Raw genomic sequence first — 18249 nt, 5'->3', positions numbered from 1 at the left:
CTGAGAAGGAAAAACAAGTATACACGGTTGCTGGGGGGGGCGGCACCGGGGAGTAAACAGGACAGTTTTAAGTATTAGAACAGCTGAACTATAGATGGTCTGGAAAGGAGATGCAACCGGCTTTCTAAAAACAAGATTTGTTTCAATAAGCTCCCAAATTTATCTGCGGTGTAAGACAATGAGCAGGTCAACCCCGACCACTGGCTGCTCCCCAACGCTTCCCCACAGCCTTTCCTTGCCAGGCTGGGACACCCACCGCAGCCCAGGCCGTGGGACAAGCCATGCACAAATCTAAGTTACATACACACACCCGCCCCCGACCCTCAGAGTAAGGGGTGTCTCCAGAGCCAGCTCCGCCTGTCACAGCTCCCCCCGCGGTGGCCACCGGCCCCCCCCCGGGGACACATTTCCCACCTCCCTCCCGCCTTCATGCTCCACGACCGGGCGATTTCTTTAAGGTTCCCTCAGTTTTGAGCGGACAAGTTCCCGATTTACCGACAGCCGGAGCGCGGGGGCCGAGCGGGGCCGGGCCCCCTCAGGGCCGGGGCCCGGCGGTACCGGCCGACCCGCGGAGGAACGGCTCCTCCACAAAGAAGCCGGTCGGGATAAAGCGGCTGGAAGCGCCTCCAAACTCGGCTCCCCGCCAGCAAGGGGCCGCCACAAGGCGGTGACACCCCCGGAACGGCTGCCGGGAGCCCCCCGCCGCCGCCATGGCGGAGCCCCCTCAGCGGGGAAACCCGGGCTGGGGAGAGGGGGATGGGCTCGCCCGGCCGTCGGAGCGCCTTCACCGCGGCCCCGGCCACCGCCGCCTACCCTGGGCGCTGCAGTCGGCGCAGACCTCGCTGCTCCTCAGGCGCTTCGACATGGTGCGCGGCGGCGGGACCGGGCGCTTCCTGCCGCGCCAACAGGTCCCCGCCGCCAGACCCCGCCAGGCGGCCGAGGCGAGGCGGCAGCGCGCAGGCGTACGGCAGCACCGCCCGCCCCGCCGCCGCCGCTATTCACCGAGCGGCCTGCGCCAGCGCCGGGACGCCTTCCGTACGCAAACGGGGAGGGCCTGGCCGCCATCTTCGCTCCTGGCAAAAGGGCTGGCGTCAGCCTGGGCGAGACTGCGGCGCGGTCGGCCATGTTTGCTCCTGGCAGACAGCTGCCTCAGGATGCGCACCGCTTCACAGAAGCGTTGCGCTTCTGTGGGGAAACACAGAGGCTCCCGTGAGTGGCTGCACCGGCCTGCTCACTGCCCCTTCCCGACTGGGGGAGGGGGGAGCCGGGAGAAATGAGGTGTCGGAAGTCTGGCGGAAGAGCCTACTCGCCACCTAGCCCTGCCCTCACCCACTATATCGGTGCCAGGGCGGGCGCTCCCGCCGCACGGCAGAGCGGGCGGACGAAACCAACGCCCTGTGGAGGGGTGGGGGGAGAGCAGCTGGCGCTAAGCGCCGCGCCCGGCCTAGCGCCGCGCAGCCGGCCCTGCCCCCTCCCCGCGCGGAGGGCGATGGGTCAGCTTGCGGGCGGGACGCTCCATCTGCCCGCCCGCGGGGGGTAGGATGGGCGGGGAACAGGAACTTCCTCTTTCCGTGAGCTCGCCGGTGGCGGCAGGCTGAGGGGAACCGAGGGGGAGCCCCCCCCGCCCCCCCCCTGCACCTGCCGCGTTGTGGTCTGTCCCGGCCGCTGCCCTGGAGAGACTGGAAGGAGGGACGCGGGGGCGGGGGTGAGGTGCAGGCGGCCGGGGCTGAGGGGAGGCTCGGAGTGAGGGGGTCGCTAGGAGTGTGGGGCTGGGGGGAGCATCAGGAGAAGGGGGGAACCCCAAGAGTGAGGGACTGTGAGTGGCACCAGGAGCAAGGGAGATCCTCAAGAGCGTGGGGCCGGGGAGTGGAGTGGGGGGCAGTTGGATTCAGTAACAGGGAACTCCCAGGAGTGTGGGGGGCATCAGGAACAGGGGAGACCCTCAGGAGTGTGGGGGCTGGGAAGGGGGGAGGCTGTGCCCAGGAGTGTGGGGCTGTGCCCAGGAGTGTGGGGCTGTGTGTGGGTGCCCAGGACCAGAGGACCCCCAGGAGTGTGGGACTGAGGGGGACACGAGGAGCAGCCCTCAAAAGTGTGGGGCTGGGGGGGGCAGCTGTGTCCAGGAGCAGGGACCCCCAGGAGTGTGGGGCTGAGGGGGGGGGGGGGGGCACCAGGAGCAGTGGAGCCCTCCCCAAGAGTGTGGGGGCTGGGGGGTGGTGCAGGGGACCCACAAGAGTGGGGTTGTGCATGGGGCACCCTTTGGAGTGTGGTGAAGGGTTTGTAGGGGGTTGTGGTCCAGTGCCACCACCACCACCTGGGGCAGGTGGGTGCTAGGAGAGAGGAGGAGCTTAAGGGGTAATCGGGGGGTCTCCCAAATAAAGGGGGGGGGGGGGAACAGTGAGGGTAGGCACCCTGCTTCCCCTGCTCCTGCAGGTGCCTGGCATGATGAGTTACCCCGGCAGGGCCAGCAGCACGTTTCCCCTGCACGTCCTGGTCTGGAATAATGACTACAGGCGGCTGGACGAGGAGCTGCAGGACAAGGTAACTGGGACACCTGGGCAATCGAAGGGCTGTTGTAGGACTGGTGGCCCCAGAAGAGCTTGTGCCCTAATACAGGGCTTGGTGCCCCTCGCTGACTGCCTTTCTAGGGAGAAATAACTTTATGGTACTGCCAGGTCTGTTTGCTGGGCTTCTGGGATTGCTGCGCATCTTTCTGTTTACCTGTTTATTTGTGGTTGCGGGAGTGATGTAAGAAGGTGTAGGAATATGCTTTTTATTTTGTAAGATATTAAATGTTGACTTTGTATCTGTAAAGCTGGACTCAAAGCATTTGAGTGTAGGTTGCAGAATAGCTCTTTAGAAAGTATTGGGAATCATTGAAATTCATCAAGAGGAGCAGTTACAATGGATGTTAAATTTTTTTTTCTGTGCCAGAAAAGCAATCAATGCTGCTTACCTTAATGGGAAGTCAACATGCAGAAAAGGTAGCTGCTGCTGCCGAAGATCAAGCAAGCCTCTATCTTGCTGAGGACCAGCAGTTCTTACAGATTTTTTGCTGCCCAAGACTGTGGGGACAGCATTTTTTATACTGGCTGGAATGTTTTCAGCATCTCTGGTATTAAAAAAAAAAAAAAAAAAAAGATCATTGTTTCATGCTGTAGAGTAGAAAAATAGAAAGCTGTTCCCTCTCTGGGATGGCTGAGCGAGAAATGGTAATGACGTAAGGAAATGCTCTGAAAAGCTAAAGCAGAGCTTGAGCAGCAAACATCCTTCTTGCTGAGACGCTATGTGAAAGCTCTGACATTTGCTAGTGTGGCATACAGTTTGCAGAAGCAGAGCATATTAATTACATTATACCTGACACCACAAGTATATGAGCCAAAGATCAGCTGTGCCACCTCCTGACTAGTGACTGTCATCTGCAATTCTAACGGTACACCACTATTTACTAATGCTTGCTTAGAGCATGCTCCTGTCCACTTTTTAGTAGAATCTTTGGAATGCAGTTACTTTTTATCTAATTCATGTGATCTTATTCCTTAACAAAATCTTTAACCTTATTGGCACGTTGCTTCTGTGTGTTTAGTTCTGTTTCAATACTATTCTCACTTGTGAAAGTTTGTCATTAAATAAAGATCGTTCTGCTTCTCATTAGCCTGAGACTGCAGTTCACAGCTGTCAAGTGCTGCTTCCTACCTCGAACATTTTATACTGTAAGGAAATGAGCAACGTGTTAAGATGGAATATGTCTGTCTCTTACTTCCTTTATCTTCTTTCAAATAACTTCTTTTTTTTTTTTTAAGTATTCCAAAGATATGTTTCCTCCTGCTTCCCTGGGATAAGCTTCTTGCTGTCGGAGGGGTGCGTGAGGGAATCAAAAGACACTTGCCAGCTGCACTTGGTATGGCAAATGATGGGTAGTGTGTGTGGTTACCGGTTAACAGCAGCAAAGATGACTGGGAGGGACACCTTAGAGTCCTTTACCTGTTGGTGCAGTAGGCATTGGAGCTGCAGGATGTGGGGAAGCAAATTAATTAGTATTCCACCACAGAAGTGAAAAGAGAATGCTTTAAAATGAAGCTTTCCCTACTCTGTGTGTGACCTTTCCAACTTAATGCTGTCAGATAACCGTGTTAACTTGCATAATAACTTTCCTTTCTTATTCTGCTATTGACTTTCCCCTTTTCCTTTAGTTATAGATGCTCTTCTGTTTCAAATCTCTAAGCTAATAGTGAAAAATATGTAAGGTATGAGTATGTTGTGCTTGCATGTTTTGGATATTTATGCCTGTGTAGTTTGTTTGTTTTGTTTTGTTTTTTAGTGACTTGTACAAAATGCACTCACTCTTCATTGTGCTGTGTGTGTCAGTCAAATGGATGCTTTGTTAAATACCATTTGCTTCTATGCTTTCAAAAAGTGCTATACAAAATCAGTGTTGTGTGCCCTGTTAGATTTTCTTTTTCCTCCCCACCCCCTTATGTTGTATGATGGTAAACCCTCTCTTGGTCTCTCAGGCTGTTGACTGTCCACGATGCAGTGCACACAGACCAGAACTCCTGTCTTCTCCTGAAAGAGAGCCCTTCTGAAGGGAGACAGGAGAGGAAATAATTACAGAAAAAGAAATGAGAAACATCAACAAGAACTCAGTCATGTCTTACAGTGATATCAGTTCTTGCCCTGTCAATATTACAGGCCCTGTTCTGCTTCTCTTTTTATTTCAGTGGAGAAGTAAGATTGCACTGTACGGAGTGCAGAGCAGTACCGTAGTGTTTGGCGACTGAGGCGGCTGTGCACCACAGACCAATACGTGGGCATACCTAGGGAATACTGACTCGTGATGACTGCTGACAAGCTTTGTTTATATAAACTCTTCTGAGTGTGCTCTAGTGAGTTGCATTTGATAGGACAGCTTAAGCATTATTTCTCTCTCGGATACTCAACAGGATGTTGATCAACGTGACCCACGAGGCAGGACCTTGTTGCACCTTGCTGTTTCCTTGGGTTATATAGAATCTGCCAAAGTCCTCCTTCAACACAAGGCAGACGTAACTAAAGAGAATGCACAGGGATGGACAGGTAAAGATAACTTGGAAAACAGAAGTCATGTGTGAATATTTTCAGTTGCAGATGATGTATTTTGGCTGATTTTACATGATGTATTTTGCTTAGAAAGCAAACTGAAACTACCTTGTGGCTGGATTTCTTTCAGTTTTACATGAGGCTGTCAGTACAGGAGACCCAGAGATGGTACAAATGATTCTGCAGCATCGGGACTACCAGCAGACCTCTATGACACTTGGAGGAGTTCCTGAATTACTCCAAAAGATTAATGAGGTAATTATTCAGTTTAAACCTCTCACTCCAGACTGCAGTTCTTATTCAGGTAGTTCAGTTTACTTGACTGAAATCAGGTGAGCAGTTGTGTTCTTTTTTTCAACTTGCATATTCCATAGTGCTGTGGGGAGATGGAGACTTTCTCCTTGATTTTACTCTGAAATCCTTAGTCATGAACTCCAGCATTGGGGGCTGAATCTTAAAGGTGTTACTGCTCCTATAGTAAAGTAAGGAGGAACAGCTCATCAGAAAGCAGTAGTGGTAGGCCAGTATCTTTTATGTTTGCTAGTTTCAATTTCATTCTTTTAACGTTCATTTATCATGTCTTGAGTTCTGTTCTTTTTTGTTTTCCTTGATCCAAAATGGTCGCGAGAAATGCTGTACTGAGTGTTAGGTTGAAACTATTTCATGAAGTACTTATAAAGTGTTTTCCTTCTCCAGACTCCTGATTTTTATGTGGAAATGAAATGGGAGTTCACTAGCTGGGGTAAGAACCTCGGTCATCATTACCTCTCCTAAGCTGTAGACAAAGGGGCTTGCTTATGGACAGATGTCACAGAAGATATGCAGAGAAGCATCTGCTCCCCTGAATACTTCTCTCTTCACTTCTCAAAATAACCTCTTGTATTTTTGCTACACAATTATTCTTTGTTTCCTGATTTATTTGATGTTTGATTGGTTCCTTTGATTTGGTTGGTTTTTAATGGGGAGTTCAGCTATTGCTAGAATTGCTGAAGACTTTTCTTGGGGGTTTGTTTACCGATCTGTGGCTATTGATGCCTAAGTCAGTGATACATATCTCATATATAGGTGCATAGACTACTTGGAAGTACATGCTTTTCTTTTAAAGGAATGAATGCTAGGCCTTACGGTTGACTTAATTTTCCAAACAGCTAACTATTAAACTGCTAGGAGATGGGGTTTATGCCATTCCACATCTTTTTAGTCTGAACTAGTGTTGTCTTCCTTTTCATGTTCATCTTTAAAGTTGGTGGATTTTGTCCCTAAGCTGATTGTTCTTAAAGCTAAAGACAACCAGTATCTTGCCTCCTCTGCAATAATGATCATAGTACTGAGCGATGCTGTATCAGGGATGTAGCTTCTGCTTGAGTTCAGACTGCCTGCGTGCTTAGCCTCTTGAATATTTTCTATTTACATTTCTCTCATTTTTCTTTTATAGTCCCACTGGTTTCTAGAGTTTGTCCAAGTGATGTCTGCCGCATCTGGAAAAGTGGTGCCAAGCTGCGTGTTGATATCACTTTACTGGGCTTTGAAAACAGGAGCTGGGAAAGAGGAAAGCGTAGTTTAATTTTCAAGGGAGAAGGTAAATATTTTAGTGTGTCTGCATCATTGATCACCAAATGCTATGAGCCACAGTGAGAAATCCCAGTTTGGCACAAAAAGACCTGTTGAGGCTGAGTACTGAACGTTATAAAAGTTCTATACATATATTCTATGGATGTCTCAGATATTATTTTGTGGTTTAATGTAATGGCTTAATTTCTTTCCTTTGAGTACATCTGAGGTCAAAATTCGGTAATATGGCTAAAATTTAACTTCAGTCTTTTACTTAATTTCCCCTTTCTGTTCTCCTGCCCCCCAAATAAAAAATAATTTTACTTACAGCTGCAAATTTGATCTCACCTGAATGCAAAATAGTGAATTAGTGTCCATCCTGATTTGATACACAGTGTATTCTCAGTTTTTAATTTTGGAATACTGTTGCTAAGTCTTTTAGATTGAGATGTACCATTTCCAACAGATACTGGAGGCTGGGCAGAACTAATTGAGATCAATCATGATCATAAGTTTGTTACAACGGAGCGTTTTGAGATTTCCCAACACATGAAGCGTTTGACATTGGGATCTATGACACCAAAAAGAAAAGATGTGGAAAGACGCCTTACATCTCCAATAATTAATACGTGCCTTGATACAAAAAATATTGCTTTTGAAAGGTAAGATGCAAAGTTTCTCTTAACAAATAAACACTTCAAGATTATGGATGGTCATACTTGGAATAAAGCTTTAAAAACAAACTCTCAAAAGCCCTGATAATGAGAACTTTTAGGGCTAGATCTGAAATTACTTTAAACTTCACGTACCGTTAGGTAATGAAATTTGGCTTGGTCAGCTTGCCTTTATTGCTTGGCAAAGAGTTTCCACTTGAAAGAACTGATCTAAAGAAAAATTCCAGTTTATCATAGTAGTGAGATAGTGTTAATGTCTCACTGCAAGCTTGCATTTCACCCAAACCCTCTGTATAGTGCTGAAACTAATGGGCAAGAGCTTGCATCTCTTAGGTCAGTCAAATCTCACACTGGTACTTTAAATAAAAATACATGTATAGAGTGTCTTTCCACAGACACACATTTGTCTTCCTTGTTTACTACACGTGTTTATCCAGGTATCTGTCAGCTTAGTTCAAACAGTCCTTTTTATAAAGCTACTTTTGGAGTGCTCTGTGATGCAGTAAACCACCCCCATGATCATACAAAGCAAGTGTTTTCAAGGCGAGATGTAGAATTCCAGCATCTTTCTCCTGAATATTTAGTACGCTTTCAAAGCTGCCCAGAATTAGTTCCTGTGATGTTCACTGAGCCTTAGTAATTGCAGCATCTACACATCCGGAAACTAAGATTTCTTAGACAGAAGTATTCCTACTATCCAGTTCCCCAAATTGCAGTGACAGGTTACTTTTGAAGTTAAACTGTGTGTTAAAAGCTGTCATGCCCAGGCTGTGAGACAAAACAATTTGTTTCAGGCTGTCTTCCTCTGTGGCTCGGGTATCCACATCTCCATCTAAAATCTCTGAGCCTTTGCCCTTTGGCCATGCACTGAATGAGAACAGAAACAGCGTGACTTCCTCTGCTTTCTTGTGATAGGTGTGTGTGAGGACAGATTGATGTGTGCTTTTGTCTGGGGTTGATAATCAAATGTTGTTTAAAAAAAGTTTTAGAAAAACGGGCTGGGGATTGTGTAGAAATACAACTGTACAGACACTTGTGGCGTTTGCTTTTTGTCAGAACCACATCTGGATTTTGGGTATGGAGGACAGAAAAAGCAGAAGGTGTAAATGGTTATGAAGCAAAGGTAAAGCCCATCCTATTCTATTAAGAGGCCTTATAGCTAACTGAAGTGTGATTGTGTTTTGCCTTTATTTCCTGAATATTTCAGATCTTCAGCTTCCCATTGAGAGCTTTATTGCATTGCCAGCAGAATTGGGCAGGAGCGAGGAACTTCAAGGCCACCAGGCTTGTGGGAGGGATGGTGCCTGTGTGTGGGAACGTCAGCAGGGCTTTAGGGGAGAGGGAGGATCAAAGCATCTCAGGAGAAGAGAGGCAAAAGATTCAGCATAACTGCTAAAACTCTCTTCCATCCAAAAACTGCAATTTAACTCATTCTTGTATATTGGCATTCTTTCACCATTTAAAATACGAGGAACCTGTTGAAGTGCCTTGAGCACTCTCTAGTAACAGTATTGCAAGGAAACAAAAGCCTCCTGCTGCCATGGGTTGCGTCTTCAATTCAAGTAATAAAAGACTGCTTGTAAATTAAAGACCCTGACCATGCTCGTGAGTCATACAGTTGCTTTTAGTTTTATTCCATGTGACACTGGGATTCTATCTTCCTTTTCACTTAGTGAAATTTTTTTGAAGATGGCTTTATGGCCTTACTGTGTCAGGAATTCAAGTTAAGAACCAATCAGTTAACTTTCCTGATTCGTAAGTCTGTGTTTACTCCAGGTTTTGGAATGTGTGCAATGAATTACACTTTGCAATTTCATTTAACAGAAGAACAAATGCTGAATAGCTTTGTACATTTATACAAAGGCATTTCCTGATAAGACTGCAGGACTGTTGGGTTGGACATGGGGTTCATTAGTGTTCCCGCAGAATGAAACTACCGCTACATTTCATTTGGAAGTTCTTACGAATGACCTCTGCTAGAAACAGCATTATCCGACTTTCCTTCCCCATTCTCTTCTAAAATCTCTGCCTAGGTGGGGGTTCTTTCCAGCAAGCTTGGAAATGCCTGCCTAGTTTTGAGGTTGGTTTAGTTAGTTAAAAAGCATATTTAAAACTGTAAATCTGCTTTCCAGGAACTTGGTTGAAAGGCTGACTTCTGTTGCCATCAAAGTCAATGACCAGCCTCCTTTGCCAACCTTTTGGCGCAGGATGCTGTTGAGATTAACGCTGTCTGGAGATATTATGGTGTATGATTTGCAGGGTTTCTTATTTCATCAACTTGCCCAGCAGGTGGCATGTAGTTCCAGCCTTAGCAACACTCTGTTGAGAATATATTATGTCAGATTTCCATTGTACCAAAGCAAATAGAAAAATCAAAGTGCAGCATTTCCTGTTGATCACCAGTATGTTAAAGATTAAGACTTTTGTCAATGAGGGGCAGATCCATACTGCTTTATTCTGTCTCTAGATTTGTGTTTTACTAGAGGGAGCTCTCTTCTTTAACCTGTGATGCTTTTTGGGTTTTGTCCTTGTCCTTTTATATTTCTTTTTAAAGGTATACATTGCAAACAATGTGAATGTGGTCACAAAAATCCGAACAGAACATTTAACAGAAGAGGAGAAGAAAAGATACAAAGGTAGTTTTCCTGTAGGATAACTGGAATTAAGTAGAACCTTTTGGCTCTCTGATACCTTCTCTGTGCGACTACAGAAGAGCTGGGCAGATAGACAAGGAAAATACTTCTCTTGCTGATTTTGCCCTGTTTTACTTTCACATGTTGTGTGTCTGAGGTAGCTCATTACTTGACTCCTAACCTACGAATGAACCAGTATTTATCCTAGCTGTATTTAGAGGAAAGGAGAGCCTTTCAAAACTCTTGAAATTTTATTGGAAGTTTTAAAAGGCTGCACTTTTCCATGCTTTTTTCTGCTCTAGAATGTATTCATGCCTTTACTTTGCTTTGGCCATGATTACAAGATTCATACAGGCTTTGTTTGTTTGCACTTTTTGTCTTGTCTTGGTCTGCTGATTTCTTTTAGTATTTAAATTAAAGGGTGACCAGCCAGTAACTTTGTATGGAAACACTGCCCTTTGTTGCCTAACCTGGAGCCCAGGAGGAGAGGCACTGTGAATAATAAAGCTGTCTGCTAATGATAGAAAGCACTGAAGATCTTTGCCTCTCTTCTGTGTATTGCACCAGGTTTATACCATCAGTTTTAGGTCCCAGGCTTGCCTGGTAAAGCTTACAGGAAATACAAACTGCCTGCTTCGCTTTGGGTTAGAAGCCTTGCTTTTTAGCCTGGTGTGTACACAAATTTTACTGCTTATTAATAGTAACAGATTTTTTTGTTTTTGTTTTTTTTTCTCCTGTTATCTGAAGCTGACAGGAGCCCCCTGGAATCCTTTTTGGGCACAGTGGAGCATGAGTATGGAGCTCAGGTGAGTGTCTTTGACATCGAACCAGGTCACTGCAGAGCAGAGATCTGTGCCAACAGGAATTCTGTGCGAGTGGAATTGCCTCTGGTTTCCTTAGTTTGGCAGAAATTTTGATTTTGAGGTTTAAATTTTCCCTAAGGATATTTTTATTTGTTTTAAACCCTCAAATGTTCTGTATGAATAGCAGATACTTCCTCCTGAACGCTTTTGTGAAAAAGCCATAGAATCCATTAGCTCAGCAAGAGCTGGGGTGTGTACAGTGGCAGTAAATCTCAGTGAGCACAAATTTTAGTGGCTGCCCACCAGTAATCTGGGAAGACTTGTCCACCGACCTTCAGGTGGGAGACAGTGCTACTATGGTGATCATCAGCCAAGGATATGAAAGGATGAAGTGACACGTTAGCACACTGCTCTTGAGCAACTCGGAGGAAAACCATATATCCTCTGCTGTTCTGAAACGTGTTGATAATAATTTTGATATAGCTTTAGAAACTCTCTTGCATCTGTACTTATTTAAATACAGTAGATAATAGATATGCCAGCTGCTGGTTGTGTATCAGAGTGACGTTGTGATGGTACATGGATCTAGATATTTTTGTTGTAAATAGTCCGGCAAAGTTTTGCTTTTTATTAAAGGATTTGGAGCCTAGAAATGCTGTAGCTTGTGTGTATGTTTCTGGTTGGTTTCTAGCTTTAAAGTATTTAAGTAGATTTTTCCTGTCTCTGAAACGCCTGAAGATTTTTAATCTTGGTAGAAAGCAGCCAAAATGTGTGTGCTTATTTTTATGGATGTGTGTCACTGGTGTCTGAAACAGAGCATAAGTTAATTCACAAGAGGGAAATTAAAAGTTTCTTGTATTTGTTCCATACTTTTGGGGTGATTTGGTTTTTTTCCCCCCTTTCCTTATAGAGTACGACCAAGACAACAGAGTATGCTGCAACTAACAATCCTACTGCTATTACTCTGGAGGAATACTTTGACCCAGAATTTGATTTGAAAGGTCGAGACATAGGAAGACCGAAAGAAGTCACCATTCGAACGCAAAAGTAAGAAATAATATTTTAACTATTTCTAGTTTGTCTCTTCCCAGTCATCTAATCTCTGGAAATCATTTTTACAAATATCCAGTGTGGTTTTATCCCAACTTTGAAAATTAATCAAGAGAGAGATCTTGAAGGATCTTAGCTGTAGTCTAATTCTTCTTCTGCTAAGTCAAAGAGAACATTTGGACTAGTAACCTGTGCTTTGCCTTTGGTCTGACCAGGAACGTCATTCGGTTTCTCAGAGCAGTAACAGTTCTGACTTTGAAATGTATGAAGCAGGTGATGGTGCTATGTATTTTGTTTTGCATCTGTTCCTAAACTGTAAATTTAGGATGGTTTTATGCTACTTTCTCTTTAAGATTTAAAGCAACCTTGTGGATGAGTGAAGAGTTCCCCTTGTCTCTTATGGAACAAGTTACTCCGATCATCGATCTGATGGCCAGAACTAGTGCTCATTTTGCCAGACTTAGGGATTTCATCACTCTGGAATTTCCACCAGGATTTCCTGTCAAAATTGGTAATATTTAGCAATTTGTATTGTAGCATCTTCTTAATTTCCATTCTTTCTATTGCTTTTGCAGCATGTATTTACAAAAACCATGTTCATTTTCTACCAGTTGTCTCACTGATGTGTAGAACTGAGAACCCAGTCGTACATTGTCTTGTACAGCCAGTGCCATTGAATCCAAATTCCAAATGACCAGTGCAGAAGTATAATTTTAAAGAGAGTGTCATTTCAGTAAAGATGGGCTATTGCTAGCCATTTCCTCTTAGCTGCAATGCCTTGCATTTGGTAAATCTTACTATAAAAGAAGAGATTTGGAGAGAGAGTGAGAATGACTAAGGGCAACTTTCTGGTGAAGTAAGTTATTATATACTTTGTCACTATGGGGTGTTGCTTGTGGAATATATTCAGTAAACCTGTAAGGGGTTTGATTTGGCTGTGGGTATGGAAATGAATGAGTGAGTTCTCTTTTTGACAGAAATCTTGTACTTTTTACAGAAATTCCCCTATTTCATGTGCTGAATGCCCGAATTACATTTGAAAATGTCAATGGCTGCAGGACTGCTGACAAAACATCATCACAAATGGTTGGAGGAGCACAGTGTGATTCAGGTAAGGAGTGGAAAGATGCAGTGATCACATCTTGTAACGTTTCTGTCAATGGAATGCACATAAGAGATGTGGGTTAACTGCAGGGAATGAAACATCATCTCACAGGTGGGAGGAACCTGCAGTGCATTACAGCTGATGACTGTGATCATACTGACCCATTCTGACCCTTCAGCACTTGCCAAACAAACTAAACTGAGCTCAGGCAAGCTTTCCCCAGTATTCCGAGGTCTGAATTCTGGTGCAAACTAATACTGTAGGAAGTGAAATACAAAATTGCTGTAAGTGACAGCTAAGACTGCATGCTTTTTCAGAAAAGAATGGATTATGTTTGAATAGGGTGCTCATGACTGCAGTTATCCAGTCATACTCTGTCTTATGAGCTGTTGCAGACCCCATTCAATAGCAATAACCTCAAAAGAGCCACTGTAGTGTTTATCTTTTGCAGCCTTTCCACCACCCCCACCACCCTATCTGGTTTTGTCAGACTTCAGCCACCTTAGCACTCGGCTGCACACTGGTTTTACTTTTATCACTTGCTAGCATCCTAAAGAAAGACCCTGTGTTCTGTCTTACCGCTGGGCTTGTTTGCCACAGAAGTCTTTCAAAGCCTGTTGGTATATTTAGCCAGGTGGTCTACCTGAATTTTTGGAGTTAACTTAATCACGCATAAATAATCAGCAGAATTTTTTAAGTCACAACTTGTAAAAAATACACTATGCCATGTTTATAACTATATTTGGCTGGTTTAGGTGCTGATTTCGAGGTTGACCAGTCAGTGTTTGAGATCCCCAAATCTTACCACATCCAAGATGACGGCAGGAACATACATGTGCAGGATGAAGATAACGAGATTATGCAGTTTGCTATTCAGCAGAGTTTGTTGGAATCCGGTGGGAATAAAGTAAGTGTGCTGTAATCTGTGCAGTGCAGATCTGACAGTTTTGACAAGGACTATGCAGCAATAGCTGCATCTCTGAAGTAAACCGGTGTAGGACCTATTTTTCTAAGAACCTCAGAAAAGAAAACTATAGTAATGTATTTTGAAGAAGAAATGAGTGATTTAAGGGTTACTTTTCAGTGAGTTGCTCTGTAGATGTGGAATTGTCTGTCTTTCCCTGTTTCTAGGAAGTGGGAGTGCATTCCAATGGAGCAGTCGCATATTCACAGGACTTCAATATACAGTATCAGAGGTAACTGATGGTTTTTTGTGGCAAGCCATGCAGCAACAGAGCAAAAATACTTCTGACAGTAGCATGAAGAAATCTTGCAATATTTTTGTGTGTGTAGGTAGAAGATGCACAGAACTCAAGCTCTCTTTTTTTTTTTTCTTTTTTTTTTTTTTTTTTTGTGCTGCTTCTAACTTCTCCTTTTCCGAGAAGCAAGGACTCTAAACTGGGCCTCCCTGGCTTACGTAGTATAGCTCAGCTGTGGGACTGGTCTGTACACGTAACAGATTCAACAAAGAAACATGGTTCTTTCTGTTCTGCTCTTAAACCTGTGGAATATTTCTGTTTGAGATGCTGCACAGGTCAGGGTAGCTCTTCTTTCTTTTCAAAATCGTGATGTCATCCTTAAAAACTTAGCAATGTGTATTTAACAGACCCTTGAGAACATGCTGTGGTATCTGTTGGGTCTTCCTGCAGTTAAGTGCAAAGAAATCTTTGTGCACACCAGGAACTGCATCCTCTTGGTTCTTTTGTCTATGGACAATCGTGTTACCTTTAAACTAGGTGAGAATGCTTTTAGAAGCCTGTTGAAATTTTAAATGTTAGGGTGTATGAAAGATTCAAAAGGACCCTTCAAAGAACATATTTTATGTTGGGAATTTCACAGATGTTAGAACAACTGGTCTCCTTATCCTGAAAACTGCCCTCTAGGGAGAGATTTTCAGGTTTGCCGTTAGAAAAAGTTGCTAGGGAGGATCATTGCAGGAAATGTGAGATAGGCTCTGTCTCTGTTACTTCTTAAAGTCCTTTTTCTCCTTCAGGGCACTGCAGGAGAGCTATCTAACAAGCTCAGGTAACTCGCACTGCAGCACCCCTAGTGAACCTTCCAGTTTTGAAAAAGACTTACAGCTTGCCATGGAGTTGTCTGTCCGAGAGCAGGAGGAACGGGAGAAACAACGTCGTGAAGAGGAAGATGCAGAGCTCCAGCAAGTTTTACAGCTTTCTCTTGTTGAAAAATAATAACTCCTTAGCTAGCGATCTCCTGCAATAAGGATGACCAAATCTGCATAAAAGTGAAGGCTTTCAGAGCTCTCACTCTGAAGACCACTCCTGGATTGCTTAAGTAAACATTTCACCTGCTTTCTAAGCTGGCATCATCAGCTACCAAAAGCTGATTTATTTTTCTTTGAGGGAGTTTCAGATCATGGGACTCTGCATTTGTCTTGCCAACCATGCAGTCTCAGCTTCGAAGGAAAAGTTTTTATCTAAACTTATTTATTGAGGAGCAGATGGGAATTTTGCTTAACGTCAGGACATAGGATTGCAGTAAAGCTTGCAAAATCTGATTTTGGGGGAGTTCAAGAGGGAAACTTCATTACTTACCAAAGAAATACTCATCTGCTTAGTCACTTCTGAATAATTCAAAGCCATTGTCTGTTTCTTCCAGTTTGTTACATGGAAGAGTATCTATATGCATATACACACCTACAGTAGTTCTTCATGCTGACAGTGTACCATGGTGACAAGAGATTTTCTGTTAGTTTTGTTTATATGCGATTCTCTTCTCTAATTACTGAGATTTTATCATGTGCTCCTGCTTAAGAGGGATAATTTTATACTTGAATAGCTAATCCAAGCTCAAGATTAAACTAGTGCTTTCTGAAAAAGGACAAAACAAGTAGCCAGTAAAATTTTAGATCCTAAAATGGGACCATCTGTCTAGTAAAGCAGCAGTTTCTATAGTGATTCAAAACCAGCTAGTTCCCGTAGTCAGAGGGCAGCAAGAAAATAAGCGATAGATACAGGTGCTTCTTTGCGATCACTTGGTGTGTGTGCATAAGTGCGTGCCTATGTGTGGGTGCTAAATTCAAATAGGAAAAAAACCAAAAAATCAGGTGAAATTTTAATGTATACTTATTGGAAGGTAAGTTTTAATTCTCTCATCTGAAAGGGAAACGTGTGTTGCTTTTTAAAATTCAAATGCTCATCCTTCAGGTGAATACATATATTTTTTTATCTGAGTATTTTTATTGATTTTAAAACAAGCCAATATGACTACATTCATAAAAACGGTATTGTAACAATTCACAAGTATGTTTTAACCAGCTTTCCTCAGGTCTTTCGTCATACAATATATTTGTAGCTATTTTATCGGCACTTCTGTCAGTGTTTACAGTACTTACACTGTGACTCTCAAGTGCACTCGACAAGTACACGATGTACATCCACAGGAAAGCCTTACAGTAGTTAAATGTGAGTAATATTCCTCTGTCCTGGCTGGCAGAAGTGTGGAGAACCTATGGTACATATGGTCTGATTTTGCTGCCTAATCCTGCACTTGTTCCTTGGGCAAAACAGGGCAGTTCTGTGTGACCAACTATTAACCAGTATAAAATCACTATCAAATGGACTTGATCATAACCAGTGAGATGGTTGGTAACTTGGAACCCTCTTTTAAACCAATAATCCATTGTTTTACATAGCAAATGATTAAAATTCTTTCAGTGTACGCTAGAACTGGTGTATCTGCACCATTTTTGTTTAATGATACAGCTTGCATCCCTAAAGAGCTTATTTGGTGTTTGCAGGAATGTTGACTTTCTTGTGCAGTGGTCTGTGTTGGGAATTGCATCTTTGAAAAGGGGATTACTGTGACTGTCACAGTTGCAAAAAAGGGAATAAGCCTTGCATTTAGCTTCTGACAAAGTTGTGAGGTAGGAGATGAAACTCTGGTTTTATCTCCAGTGGAAATAAAAGAGTGCTGTTGCCTTTATAAAACCATCTGTCCGACGTTGCTTTTGTTCTATTAAGCATTTCAAAGGTTACGAGGAGGGGGGAATATCTTTTGTCAAGCTGACTTGTTCCTTTTTTTTTTTATATTGTAAACTAAAGAATGTTGAGCGGTATCACTTCAAGTTTTGTTATGTTCCTGCTTCTTCATCTGAGATTGTTAGAAGAATTTGGGTGGCGTTTTTTTTCTTCTAATTTTGCTTTCTGTGACATTTGCATCATTCCATCTAAAGTAGAAGGCTCTGCTGCCCTGAAAGGTGCTGATTTTCTTAAGCTCTAGTTTACATCTTCACTAAATGGGTAAAAAGCATCCTCTGAACCTCTGTGTGTGCTGGAAGAAAAACCAAAGATCCTGCGCAGTCGTAGAATTATCTTGAGTTGGAAGGGACCCATAAAGATGATTGAGCCTAACTCCCGGGCCTCACAGGGCTCAAGGTGGAGCTCAATGCGCACAAGTATATATATAAATATATATATATTTTTTTTTAACATGGTAACTGGAGGAGTTTTTTAATAATTATCCTCATCTGCCTTTTTGTACCTTGAAGGTGAACCTTATTGTCTGTGAAACTATCAAAGATCATTCTGGTTTAATTGGAAACAGACATATAATCCCTGGAAGGACTTCCCTGACATTTTCAGCCAACCTTTTGAGTCTCCCTGTTTTGAGGACAGGGATCAGTGGCACGCAGCCAGCGCTGAGGCAGCGGAAGGCAGCGGGGCTGCAGTGCTCTTCACTCATTTCTGCACGTACCTTTTTGTGAGTAACGGGGACAGGAGATCGGCAGAGGGTTGCACAGCGTGTTTAATGTTAGTGCTGAGACCGCCGCATAAAAGCGGAGTCCAGCTTCTCTTTCCGAGGAAGCCTGAGGCACGTGTAGGAAAGCAGAAGCTCAATTAAAAATACCTGGAGTTTGCTCTGAAACTATGAACCAGCTTTTAAAGTTCTTTCAATTGAGGCCGTTTCTAACAGTGCCAGCGCTGTTCGTATCTGTTCCAGAAAATGAGACTAAGTATGCACTTTTTGTGCTTTTTGGATGGTTTTTTGAAGCAGATAGGCTATGTACAGTAACAACTCATGCCATGCTTAATTTGGAAATCCTTCTTCCACTGCTTTGGCTGACTTTTGATTCAAAAGAGATAGTTTTCATAACTGAACATCACCTGTTACTGTCTGCTGGTAACTGCACTATGCTTGCAGGATGAACTTTTGTTTCCAGTTTACTGTTAACAGTTTCTCTGCTAACAAACATCCATGAAATCGGGGGCTTCACCCAGCACTGCTTCCTGTTCCCTCACCACTGTAAGATTATCCGAGGTGTGAAATGGGACTGCCTCATCCGTTGCTGCAGCTACAGCTGAGTTAATAACAAACAGAACATCCATGAATAAATA

The 18249-nt window shown here is 43.7% G+C and overlaps 2 protein-coding genes across 11 annotated transcripts in view; one reads left to right on the top strand and one right to left on the bottom strand.

The window, feature by feature from the left end:
- GIT2 (GIT ArfGAP 2) overlaps positions 1-1001 on the bottom strand; it is a 34043-nt gene extending 33042 nt beyond the window's left edge. For 6 of the 8 annotated variants that reach the window (XM_055708218.1, XM_055708229.1, XM_055708244.1 and 3 more), the window contains exon 1: positions 814-1000. In XM_055708218.1, the coding sequence (XP_055564193.1) occupies positions 814-865 (52 nt within the window). In that variant the 5' untranslated portion in view covers positions 866-1000. Of the gene's footprint in view, positions 1-813 lie in introns of all 8 variants that reach the window. The other 2 variants (XM_055708235.1, XM_055708226.1) reach the window with 1 other exon arrangement.
- A 547-nt stretch (positions 1002-1548) lies between these two features.
- Positions 1549-16842, top strand: ANKRD13A (ankyrin repeat domain 13A). 3 transcript variants are annotated; one of them, XM_055708276.1, is made up of 17 exons: positions 1549-1705; positions 2460-2538; positions 3801-3898; positions 4941-5073; positions 5207-5331; positions 5773-5818; positions 6512-6655; positions 7094-7289; positions 8358-8424; positions 9856-9937; positions 10682-10740; positions 11648-11784; positions 12141-12298; positions 12785-12898; positions 13648-13799; positions 14024-14088; positions 14886-16842. In XM_055708276.1, exons 5-17 carry the CDS (start codon positions 5242-5244, stop codon positions 15082-15084), a joined length of 1509 nt encoding a protein of 502 aa, XP_055564251.1. In that variant the 5' UTR covers positions 1549-1705; positions 2460-2538; positions 3801-3898; positions 4941-5073; positions 5207-5241; the 3' UTR covers positions 15085-16842. The 3 variants fall into 3 exon arrangements, with proteins under 3 accessions (XP_055564251.1, XP_055564244.1, XP_055564236.1); XM_055708269.1 differs by lacking the exon at positions 3801-3898; XM_055708261.1 differs by lacking the exon at positions 3801-3898 and having other exon boundaries at positions 1553-1705; positions 2431-2538.
- The last annotated feature ends 1407 nt before the right edge of the window (positions 16843-18249 follow it).

Source organism: Falco cherrug, chromosome 1 (genome assembly GCF_023634085.1).
Source record: "Falco cherrug isolate bFalChe1 chromosome 1, bFalChe1.pri, whole genome shotgun sequence".
NCBI classification, from domain to species: Eukaryota; Metazoa; Chordata; class Aves; order Falconiformes; family Falconidae; genus Falco; species Falco cherrug.
The sequence above is the reverse complement of the archived record's forward strand: the minus strand, read 5'-3'. Positions and strand labels throughout refer to the sequence as shown.